The following is a 12,773-nucleotide window of genomic DNA, read 5'->3' as shown; positions in this document are numbered from 1 at the left end:
GTTTCCACAAACTAGTCTTTCTGGTACAGTCTATGGTGGAAACAGGTAGTTTCCTTATCAATCTGGATTTGAATATAGAACATGTATGTCCTCTATGGCAAGCCAACAGGATCATAAATCACCTACTTCAGTGTCCGATGTATTGTAAACACCTTAAGCCATTCTAAACACCACCATGGTGTTAATTGACTAAGCTACTCCACTTATCAAGTGCTTATTCTAGTGTAGTTCAGAAAGATGTTTAATACCAGCCGTTAAATAAACTGAAGCAGGTGAATTATGACCTTATTGGCTTGCTAGAAATCAGTACTTTGTTAGTAAAACAAAGTGGGGGCTGGATTTTACCACAATGATGATGACTTCTATCATTTTTCTTCTTATGTCATGATTGAACACAAAGTTTCTGTGAAATTCTGTGTGTGGAGAAAGTACTTTGTGTGTGTATAGAAGATTATAATGTATTTTTTTTAAAAGTTGAAACTGCCCTTGAGTCTGTGGTGTCCCATATTTTAAGAATCATTTCATTTATTCATTCATTTCATTTATTAAGGACTGCACAACAAGTCGGCAGAATTTGCTTTCGGCACAGCATAGTGGCACATAGTACTGTGTGGCACCAAACATCACATTTAACATACATAAACAGACATCAACATCAGACCAGACATTTAACACAGACGGAGTTTGAGGATGAGTGGAGTTCAGTAACCTGATGGCAGTGGGGAAAAAAGCTGTTTTTGAACCGGGTTGTTTTTGTTGATATGGACCTACAGTAAAGTGCCTGTCAGAGGGCAACAGTTGAAACAGGTGGTTGGCTGGGTGTGTTGGATCAGAGGTGATCGTATGTGCTCTTGTTATTGTGCGTTTATGGTGAAGTGAGTCAAGTGATGGGAGAGGGGTGTTTGTGATTAAAGATGCTTTTTTTATGATATGTTGGAGTTTGCTGCGTGAGTGAGTGTCCAGACTGCCGTACCAAACTGTGATGGATGCTGTGAGGATGCTTTCAAGGATAGCTGTGTAAAACTGGAGGAGGAGAATCAGTTAAGATTTAAAAACCATCTAGCACATGTTTAGCTCGCTAGATAGATATCTCTGGATGAGCCTCAATAATCACTGTTTTGAAGAGTTCACACAGAGTAGAGGGTGGTGCTGTTCAGGGGCTTTGGTGGGTGACTTCATCTGCAACATCAGCACCGGCCTTAAAGATCATGTAGTCTGACAGTGGCATAAAACTGTAAAAATCATCTTTAAAAAAATTTAGAGCAAAATTAGAGATGTTAAACCCTAGTATAAAGTGTCTTTAAGGGTTTATTGGGCCTTGTTCTGAATTTGACAGAATTGTAGGGGTTCGACTGATCCCAAGTTTAACCACTGCCACCAAAACCAAGTCTCCCACAGAGAGCTAAGTCCAGGAAAAACTGGAAATATGGGATTTGTAACGCTGCTCGCTACATCTGTATCTGTGTGTTCAAATGATAGCTGGTACAAAAATAGTAGCTGTCTTTCACATCATCTTAACATAACAAGGTATTTGCAACAAGAGACATTTCACAAGTAGCCCAGAGGAGGGACAGTCCTCAGGTCTTTTGGTCAAAAAAGGCAAATGAACCATAGTCACTACTTCCTCAGAGCAGCAACAAGATATGGCTCCTTCTCTTGGAGGATTTTGTAGAAGATGTCTTTGCTTATGTGGCCACCAGATCTCAGAGGTCCGTTGTAGAGCTTCCTCATCTTCTCCTGAGGGGTCGGGGTCACCCAGATTTGATCATAACCTTCCTGTTGGATTACGCCCTCTCTCAGAAGACTGTCCAAGATTGGTGCTATGTTGTTCACTCTTTGGATCAGCTCACACTGGTGTTCATCCACAAAGTGCTTCCCTGAGAGCAGAGGAGGTGAAGAATAACTTGTTACGGTCCATGTTTATAGAGGGGGTTAACTGAGGTTAAAGTGAATACAGAGAGAAGAAACAAACAAAATGTTTTGTCAGTGTTTGAGTTGGACCTCTGAACTTTCAACATTTTATTGGTAATCTCAAAATGCAAAATGTACATTTTATTGGCATTTATTAATGAACACAGGATGTTGTCTTGTCTGGAAATAAATCTATCCACCTTATTCCTAGCCCCCATGACACCTTGTGGGAATTATGGGCATGACGTCCGGTGTCTCACAGGTTCCACCACAACCGTTTCTACAGTAACAACCCCAGGAATAAGGTGGATAGGAACAAAAGGTTGTGACAAATTCAATATTTCTTAGTCCTTAATCCATTAGTTCTCTTACCTTGTCTATGGCCAGGGCTTTGGTATTCATCTGACAAAAAAAAGAGCAGAGGTAAAAACATCAATATGTAGCTGATGTTACTGGTGACATCTGCTTTACTCATGATCCATCCAACTCAACAAATATGATGCATCATAAAAATGACCGTTTCGAATGACACAGGTCCACAGTGGCTGAAGTTCTCCCTCGTGGTTGAGATAGAGCTTGAAGTTTCCACTTGGATTTTCAATGAACAATTCAAGGAAATTTGGGTCCCATCCAGATTCGAGCTCTAAGGTCTATGAAAGAAATTAAAGAAAGTGGGGGAGGGTAAGAGTTTTGATGACAGCCACTTGGCATTTCATCAGTCCTGCAATGTTCAGTCTGTTAATCCCTGCTGTCTGAGCTGAGGCAGGGTTCACCCTGGACAGGCTGCCAGTCAGACACAGGGTCGTGGCTCACATGAGCCCTTCTCAAAGTAGATTCTTAAATTATACTGCTTCATATGGCCTTAGACTTGTCAAATTATTAATAAGGTAGAACATTTATGTGCTCAGTTAAAGGGATAGTTCAACATTTTGGCAAATTGGCCCATTGCCATAATCCCTATAGTCATAGCAGTAGGTTCGTTACCTTTAATTATCGCAGTAAGCTATTTTTAGAACGGCGGAGCAGAGCCATGAGTTGCTCAGAGCTATGCTACGGAGGCTAAAGGAATTTCTTGGTTTCCCTCATCAAATACAAAATCTAAAAACTCCAAAACGCTTTTGTGGACAAGTTGTGACCTGCACATTCACCACGCTATGAGATAATAACGGAACGTTAGAAGACAGTCGTTTTAGGGGTAAATTCATGCAAAACCGCTGGTGCGCGTTGCGTTCAGGGACAGTTTTTCAGCAAGCAGACTCTGTATTTACCTCAAAAACGGCTCCGTTTCGCAACGTTCCGTTATTATCTCAGCATGGTGAATGTGCAGGTCACAACTTGTCCATGAAAGCGTTTTTGTATTTTGTATTTGATGAGTTTGATGAGGGAAACCAAGAAATTCCTTTAGCCTCCATAGTGTAGCTCTGAGCAGCTGGCCGCTCTGCTCCACCGTTCTAAAAGTAGCTGCACTGACAATTAAAGGTAACGAACCTACTGCTATGACTATAGGGATTATGGCAATGGGCCAATTTGCCAAAATGTTGAACTATCCCTTTAAATTCATCCCACGGTATCACAGTTCATCACACATTATTGTTAAAACAGATCAAACCGTACCTCAGGTGTAATTTCTGCACCAACCAAATCTGTTGCCAGGATGAAACACTCATGCATTTTCAGAGATTTCTCTGGATGTGGTTTTCGGATTATTTTGTATCCATGGGATAATTCCCTTTCGTCCATTACCTGTCAAAGAAAAGACAGAATATATTTTAAACAACTTCTAGTATCTAACAGTGTCACTGTTGTGTATTTATCTTTTTTTTCTGGTGCATTTTATATGTTATGATAAGTGGTACTGAGACAGTAAGACATGAAATAACCTGCTGCAGACCAGGATCACGAGGGATCAGATAAACATGGAGCGTGAGGAAAGCTGTGTTGGTCTGATAAATCAACACTTTTGTTTTTATTTTCCAAAGGCCGAATTTCACCAGGATGAGAAAAAGAGAGAAAACTGGTTCAGCCAACTTGACATGGGACGGTGTGACCTCAAATACTTTTTCCACAACATCTCCACACTCATCTATGTGCAGGACTGCAAAGTTGTCTTTTACTGTTGGGTCGTCATCTGCACAAGAAACAAGCACACACAGTGAGGAGGAACCGACTGCAGCAGAGTTGTTGTTCTCTTGTGCAGTGAGAGATGTACAAAGTCCACTGACCTATGCAGATCCAGTGTGGCAGGTAGACTTCATCCAACCTCCCAGCATCCACTGTGATGTTCATCAGAGGTCCTGCAGGCATGTACTGCCTGCTCTCCATCCTCTCCATGTGGTCCTCCCAAGAGTTAAACTGGTACTGGAGGCTGACCTTCTCCTTACAGACCCAGCGTAAAGCAGAGACACTGCACTCAAAGCGTCCTGCCTCAGACTGTAGACTAAATCAGACCAAACAGGTCAGTTTGTGTTTGTGCATATAACTCTATATTAGAGACACAGTGAAAATAATCTGCCTGGACTTTATTCAGAATCAGATGTAACATCATTGTTTACTTGTCATGTTGATTTGCTAGAAGCAGTAACAGCACAGAGAGAGATTCTAGTTTTCCTCCTGTGAAAACATCCCATGAACCAAGCTGAACTTCTTCCTACTGCTCCAGTTGCTGAGCTGCAGTTTTCAACTTGTTGTTTTTACCTGTAAGTTGAAGCCTCATCTGCTTCTGTACTGTTCACCTCAGGTTCAAGTTTAGTCCAGTCACTGGATTCCTGCTGCAGAGGACAGTCAGAAAAGTCAGCTGTCGTCTAAATGAGCACATGAACGGATGAATGAATAAATTAATGTAAGGGATTACCTTAGTGTGTCCACAACTCTTAGCCTTCAAGCTCATCGAATCTCCTTATAAAAACACAGCAACATTTTAAATAATTGATGTTGATAAATAATATGGTAACTTTCCATAATGTCTAAGCTGAGGAAAAGTGGCAACACTGCACACAACAAAAAATTAGTTAGATGCAGCCGTTTAGGTAACCATATCTCTTGAAAGTAAATCATGATATAAATACAAAATGTTTTTGCACTCTGTGTATATACACTATATTACCAAAAGTATTCGCTCACCTGCCTTTACTCATTTTATGAACTGAAGTGCCATCCCATTCCTAACTCATAGAATTCAATATGATGTCGGTCCACCTTTTGCAGCTATTACAGCTTCAACTCTTCTGGGAAGACTGTCCACGAGGTTGAGGAGAGTGTTTATAGGAATTTTTGACCATTCTTCCAAAAGCGCATTGGTGAGGTCACACACTGATGTTGGTCGAGAAGGCCTGGCTCTCAGTCTCCGCTCTAATTCATCCCAAAGGTGTTCTATCGGATATTATTCAGGTCAGGACTCTGTGCAGGCCAGTCAAGTTCATCCACACCAGACTCTGTCATCCACGTCTTTATGGACCTTGCTTTGTGCACTGGTGCACAGTCATGTTGGAAGAGGAAGGGGCCCGCTCCAAACTGTTCCCACAAGGTTGGGAGCATGGAATTGTCCAAAATGTTTTGGTATCCTGAAGCATTCAAAGTTCCTTTCACTGGAACTAAGGGGCCAAGCCCAGCTCCTGAAAAACAACCCCATACCATAATTCCTCCTCCACCAAATTTCACAGTCGGCCAAGTGATTAGGACACCTGATTCTGATCATTTGAATGGGTGAGCGAATACTTTTGGTAATATAGTGTAGTTTGCATGTAACAACCTAATAATAGCAAACATCACACAAATAACGAGGGTTGGTGTTAGAGTCATGCTATAGTCAGTGACCATGGATATTCAACTTCAGCTGACTGCCTAAGTGTACGTCCTGCATACAAGATTTTTGTTATTAGGACAGTATTCATTGACATGAATTACCTTTGAGTCCTGAGCTGGTCTCTGACAGCCTCTGAACCAGATCAGTCCTGTTTATCTTCATGAAAACCTTCTTGGTCGCCTCCACAGACTGTTGGCTGTAGGTCTCCATTATCACATCCACTACATCTGCCCTGTTGTCACTGCTCTTCAACATCCATGGACTGACTGAAGTTCCCCATGGGGAGGGAATCCACTGCAGGACTTCCTTGAATCTCTGAAGCTCCTCAACACTCAAATCCTTCAGGTTTTCCAGAAGCAGATGTTTAACAGCTGCCACTGTAGCCACCTGGAAACATGAATATAATCATAGGACATTTAATCCACTTGGACAATTACAAATGTGTCTCTTTGCATTGTATCATTGTTTGTGTAGATGTATATGATGTGTGTCAGGTGTGAAACACATGGTATTTGCTGTCATATTGTTTACGATAGATTCACTTTCACATCATCTTCTCTGTTGCACATAAACAAGTGAAAATAAACAAGTGATATTAATGGATCAATCTTCTCTTTACTGTAAAAGTTAAAGAGAAACGTCTGCCTGCTGTTTCCTCTTCTCATCCTCAGTGGTAAACACATCATGGATGAGTGTTGCGTGTGTGGATGCCACTGTTTTTCTGTTAGATTTATCTGAATTTTTATTTTAACTTTTTGTTGTATATGTATTCTTTTCTGTGGTTTGTATACAGTGACAATAAAAAAAACTTTGAACTTTACTCTTGGATTAAATCACAGCAGAAGTTCATAAGTCTGAATTGTAGATAAAATCTTCACTATCATTTTCAACCTGCATCTATTCAATGAAACATTTGTTATATAAAATCAAACAGATGTGACTTCACTCACTTTCTGGATCAGAGCAGAGCAGCGTTTCTCTAGAGTGAAGAGAAAAAAACATGACACATTAGTGACTGACAACTGAACAGAAACACGGCAGAGAGATCAACTAAACTAAATTACTCTCAACTTTTCCCCCATTACATATTTACTTATATGTATGAATGGTAATATTTACCTGCTCTCATTTATTTTCATATTTCACATTAGTCATGAAATATGCACGAGGAGATATGTCTCCTAATAGTATTGTATACTTTATAAACATTATTACTTATCGTTAAAAAGATAACATGACTCATGAAATATGGGCTTCTTCAGTGACTTCTTCATGTCTTTATTGTCTTACTTGTGGGTCCTAAGTTTCTGTCATACAGCCTCTGTACCAGATCAGTCCTCTTCATGTTCTTTAAAACCTTCTCAGTCATCCCCACAGACTCTTCACCATAAGTCTGCACCATTAAAAACACAGTGTCCTCCAGGTGTGTCTTCATGAGCAGGGTCCATGGGACGTCTGAGTGACGCCTCTGATGGCAAATTTCACTCAGGAGAAGCTGATTGAAGCCACTGAGCTCTCTGACACTCAAATCAGAAAGTGTTTCCAGAAGGAGCTGGATAACAGACACCATCGTTTCTTCCTGGTAAATTCAAAGCAGAAAGAGTGCAGTTTATCAACAGATTATTTTTTATTAATCATTTTTTACTAACATCGAAAATTGTGTGTTGTGTGCGCATGTTTAGATGACATCAGCTGTAACACACAACTGGTAATATCAGTTATGCCCAAACCACACATTCTTTCGGTGAAGTCAAGGTCATTAATACACGACTGAATTAAGCTTCAGTTCCCAAATTAATTAATTAATCAACAAATTATATCCTCAACTATCTATCATTTGTTACAATAGTGGTCATTGTTATAATAAATTGCACAGTGACTTCAGAGATTGACCTTCCATTAAAGGGACAACGAGGAGTTTTGGGAAAGCGAAGCGTTTTCACACTACATTTATGAGCCTCCACGCACACCGTAGAATTCTTCGACCAGCGCAAAACAGACAGTTTTCATTCATCAAGAATTAAAGTCAGAGGTTCAAAGAGGTTCAGTTACCGTCGTAGTTCTGACCATAATAGCGATTCGGCCGCGTTATTCTCATAACTCGCTGCGAAAGGAAACTCTGGTCGGCTCGCCCAGCATTTCCGGCACCACTAATAATAACAAAATAACGATAGAGACAAAACGATGTATTTATCGAAAATGGAGCCATTAACAAGTGTGGGTAGCGGAGATTCATCGACATTAACGTGAGACTTTTTATAACCAAATAGAAACTCCTCGTTGTCCCTTTAATATGGCTTTTAGGTAATTTTCTGTCAGTTACTAAATTGTTTCAGCCTTAAACAAATTGTGACTTTACTCACTTTCTGGATCAGAGCAGAGCAGCGTTCATCTTTCTCTGAGAAGAAAGGAAACATGAAAGATTCAGGAATGATTGATTTCACATCAGACACAGTCAGACTGTGTTGTTTGATATCAACAGAAAATCTACTTCATACTAACACCATCAAAGCACTGACTGGTTTCTGGATGTTAACACAACGTCGATTCAGTTCACTTTCATTCAACATTATTCTCAGTTCTACTACTACTGCCTGTACCTAATCTTAACCTCCATATTCAGATACTTCAGCTGGTGATCCTGAAGCTGCAACACATTTAACCCTAGTCATAATCACATGAAGTTGTGACAGTTAAAAAGCCTCTAATAATTAATGTCTGAGACCTGAGTGGTTTGACAGAGGTAAGGCTGTGGAAATACTAACTACAATTCAAGACAGGGTTAGAGTTTGGGTTCATTTATTAACAGACCCGGAACAAACTAGAACATTAGGCCCAAATAAAGGAAAGGAGATTTCCAAGAAAATATGTAAATAAAATATTTATAAGAAAATTACAAGAGTAAACAGGCTCATTAATTCTTCAGAATATTGCCGGTTTAAAGGTTAAATACAAAACATTCATCCCCTAAAAATCATTTCATCTAATTTTGTCTCATTGTCTCACATAAATTCAATTTGTTCCATCATTCTCTTCAAGTGTGAAATTTACAGGAAACACAGTATTTTTACTGTTATGGTATAGGACTATGATGTTGCTGTATAGTTCTATACTATAAGTTGGATGCCACTATTCTGATTCATTAGCTACTCTTTCTGTTGTCCAAACAAAACATAAAACATTACATTACAATGGATAAAAACATACAAACAATGATAACATCAAAATTTTTCATCAAAAACACGCAACTCTACATTGTCATACTCATTTACAGTAGTTCTATATGCATATGTACGCACATTATGCTTCAGCTAGACATATAAACACATACTAACTTGCTCATTAGCATACAGGGTTAAGTATTGGATGCATCATTTCTGTACTTAATGGTTTTCCATGGCATAAAACAAAAAAATTGCACAGTATGACTACAACCATAGGACCAAAGGTATAGGATGTGTCACTTGGTTGTTAAAGTTTACTTGTTGATTCTCCCATTCGAGCTGGAAGTCATGTCCAAGCAACCATGGCTTGATACAAAACTGCATTTAGCAATAATCAAGATGTGATGTTAGGCTGATCGTCCATACAGTTAGGGTTCTCTACTGTCACATCAAGCAGCTTTGTTTCTTCTACCCGCTCAACAGCTACATTATTCAGCATCAGATTTGGTGAAGGTTTAGTTCTCAAGCAGTGATTTGTGCCAAATACAAAGATTCTTCAACCCTGTATATTTATTTATTACAACATGACAGTTGTTTTCTTTATCTCACCTTTGAATCCTGAGCTGATCTCTGACAGCCTCTGATCCACACAGGTCCTGTTCATGTCCATTAAAACCTCCCCGGTCACATCCACAGACTGAAGGCCACACATCTCCACCATCACTTCTAACAGTCTGTCTGCACTGTGTCCCTCCAGTCGTCTCCATGAGATGTACGGAAAACCTTTGTGGAAGCAAGTGAGCTGCAGGAACCACTTGAATCTCTCAAGATCCAGAAAACTGAAACCGGTCAGTGTTGATGCAACCTGTAGAATTCCAAGTGCATGGTCATACAGTGTAGATGTCATTACAACATTGGGAAAATTAAGGATTTGTCTTTTTCCGTCATTATTTTATTCATTTGAATGTTTGAATTTGTTTTCCATAGATTAACTAATATTTGGTTATTATCTGCTTGAGCAGAGGATGATTCCTTTTTCACCAGTCATGTTGATTGTAAACCTTCATCTTACTGAATGAAATCTGCAGCACATGGACAGACAGAGGTGACATTACTTACTTTGTGAATCAGTGTAGATGGCTGTTCATCCACTAGGCGTTTTTCTGAGGAGAAATAAAGGAAATAAAAATAGGTGCCATAATTGCTTCTCAAGCAAAGTGATAAGTTGTTATTTATCTGCTCTCCCACAGCATTCTCATTATGTTTCACATTAAAACCACACAATTTACATTTCTTGATATAGGTGTATTTTAAAATGTAAAGAGAAGAGGACAAATCAGGTTTTAACATACTGTCTTTTTCACCTCACCTCCAGTTCCTGAGCTGACCTCTGTCATCTGTACGAGATCAGTCCTGTTCATCTTCTTCAGAACCTCTCTGATCATCTCCACACACTCTTGTCTGTACATCAGCTCCACTAATTCCTGTGTGTTTCCCACTTTCAGCTGCGTCCTTGCGTTGAGTGGGAAACTTTTCTCCAGTTCAATGTGTGACTTGAATTCATCAAGTTCCTGAGGACTCAATTTATCCAGAGTTTCATAAAGCAGCTTCTTAGTCGCCATCATTGTCCTCTGGAAAAGAAAAAGGACGTATGATGACTCAGACTGTCAGTGTGCAAGTGTGAGTTTAAGGATATTTAGAAACTAATTTGCATTGGTAAAAAGGAGGGAAAAAAACTGTGATACTGAAGAGCAAATGAAAGAATGAGCTAATGATGAAATAATTTATTATGAAGAATGCATGTTAGTCCTTCTATTTATTACTCTCAGCATGGTAAAAAAAAAAAAATGTGTTCATCTTGCTACTTTTCATTGTTCATTCCCCAATTTTATTCCTATAATTATTGATACTGGCTACTGCCATATGTTTATTCTGTGAAAGTTTCAGTTTCTATTTGTATAATGCTATATTAACTGTGTTATATAAATGCAGGAGGATGTATGGCATGTAGGCCTACAGGATATGAAATATGACAACGATTTGAACGTGCATGTGTGTATACACATACTAAAGTTGTATATCTCCACCACTGAGGCCAATTCGATACGCATCTCGATACGCTGCCATCGATACGATACATTAACGATACACACTGAGGCTCCTGTCGATACGATGCGATACGATTCACTCCTGTTCACGATACGATGCGATTCAAAAATGATTTGATAACGATATGACTTAATTACAAAGACATTTATTGGTTCGATATGATGTATCCAGTTCGATACAGTTGTGATACAAGAGTTTCTTAGCCCACATCAGGTTTCTTACCTCAATACCACTATTCTGTTTTACTCTCTGTATCAATTTGAGGGATGTATATTTGGTTAATTTTTAAGGGGCTAACAACTCATATTTGAAAGGTTGCTATAGGTTTTTGCTCAAAAATAAATGCTAGACTTATACAAATGAAATCCTGCTAAATCATCACCTATGGGCTTCTAGTCCTGTCTGCATTTTCGTCTTTTGCTATAATAATAACTTTATTTATAGAGCACCTTTAAAAATACAAGTTTACAAAGTGCTTCACAACACAACATAAAAGAGACAATTCACTGATGTTTTGTTGTGCACGGGACATTGCTGGGTGGAGTGGTGTTTTCTCTAGCTCTGTGCAGCAGAGTAACGTTAGCAGAGCTACTAGCCCTGCTAGCTGTCCCGGATGCTAACCGCTACCGCTAACTAGCGGTTAGCATCCGTGGCTACCACCGCTTCCCAGCTCACTACAACGGCCCTGTTACTAGTTACAGCCGCTGGCGGCCGAGTATTGACCAATACATCCATGGTATTGACCCGTCGCTTTACTTTTCTTGGTGGCTCTGCCTACAGCTGCAGCTGCTACCATGGCATGGATGTATTATGGCTGCTACCTGTCAGGGGAGGGAGGCTGCGCGGCTTCCGCGGTGGTGCGTTCAGGTTGCCTCGGAAAATTGATCGATCGATTTAACCATGGAATTTACCGATGTAGAAGGCTAGAAGAGATGCATTGCAAATTCAACCATGACTTTTATCCGATGCACCCTGAATCCACCGGTGCAGTCGCATCGCAAACGTATCGGACCACCGATATGAAGCTTTGAATCTCCACGTCCCTATACACATACACGCATATATTTTTTTTGTAAACCACATCTCATGCCATGAAGCTTCAGGTGTTGTCCAACTTAACTTCGACGAGATGTGTTTAAGTTTTATGGGCGGTGACGTTTCTGCAGGCAACAGGAAGCTCAACTTCAAAAGCGAAAGTATGATCAAATGTCATAGTAATAAAAACAACATTTAGCTTTGGTTACAAAACCTAAACAAATGACTTGTGCTCATACAATGCTGACTGAATTTAAACTGCAGCTTCTTCCTGGTTCAGTTCACTGCTGGTGTTTCGTGGTGGATGTGGAAATAAAACTCACCGAGTGCGACCTAATTTCCGATTCGGCTGGTTTTTGGACAAAGTTAGGCCTACTGGAAATTCACATTATCGACTGACTGAGCCTCTGTTTTGTCTCTGGTCGTTGTGAAAGAGTGTGAGACACCAGACTAGATCCACATGAAAGACCTGGGCTGCCTTCCAACAGCAGGTTGAGTTGAGTTTCCCTCGCACATGCCCTCAGCGTCAGCCCAGCTTGGAGAGCAGAGGGAAAGTGGGCAGGGGAGGAGTTAAAGTCCCCCCTCCAACCACCCTTTTTAGTTATTTTACAGCATTCTGAGTGGTCTTTAAACTGCGATTATGAAGTTTTCAGCCAAAATCACAAAACCTGCACCAGTAGCTCATTTGCAGAGACGGCGCTGCTCTGCACCCTCCCCGTTCACACCCAAGAAATCTGCCTCCTCATCAGACC

At 40.1% G+C, this 12,773-nt stretch overlaps 1 protein-coding gene across 1 annotated transcript; it reads right to left on the bottom strand.

Annotated features, from left to right (window-relative positions):
- Positions 1-275: 275 nt before the first annotated feature.
- Positions 276-12,553, bottom strand: LOC146972260 (NACHT, LRR and PYD domains-containing protein 1 homolog). Its single transcript, XM_085802288.1, has 16 exons — positions 12,345-12,553; positions 10,247-10,508; positions 9,997-10,040; positions 9,487-9,742; positions 8,077-8,111; positions 7,004-7,292; positions 6,664-6,692; positions 5,815-6,100; positions 4,763-4,806; positions 4,606-4,679; positions 4,134-4,348; positions 3,792-4,039; positions 3,526-3,654; positions 2,429-2,561; positions 2,284-2,313; positions 276-1,877 (listed from the first exon to the last, which is right to left on the bottom strand). Exons 2-16 carry the CDS (start codon positions 10,500-10,502, stop codon positions 1,618-1,620), a joined length of 2,328 nt encoding a protein of 775 aa, XP_085658414.1. The 5' UTR covers positions 10,503-10,508; positions 12,345-12,553; the 3' UTR covers positions 276-1,617.
- Between the last annotated feature and the right edge of the window lie 220 nt (positions 12,554-12,773).

Source organism: Trachurus japonicus, chromosome 16, assembly GCF_045865225.1.
Source record: "Trachurus japonicus isolate A0001 chromosome 16, Traja_1.0".
Classification (NCBI taxonomy): domain Eukaryota; kingdom Metazoa; phylum Chordata; class Actinopteri; order Carangiformes; family Carangidae; genus Trachurus; species Trachurus japonicus.
The sequence above is the reverse complement of the archived record's forward strand: the minus strand, read 5'-3'. Positions and strand labels throughout refer to the sequence as shown.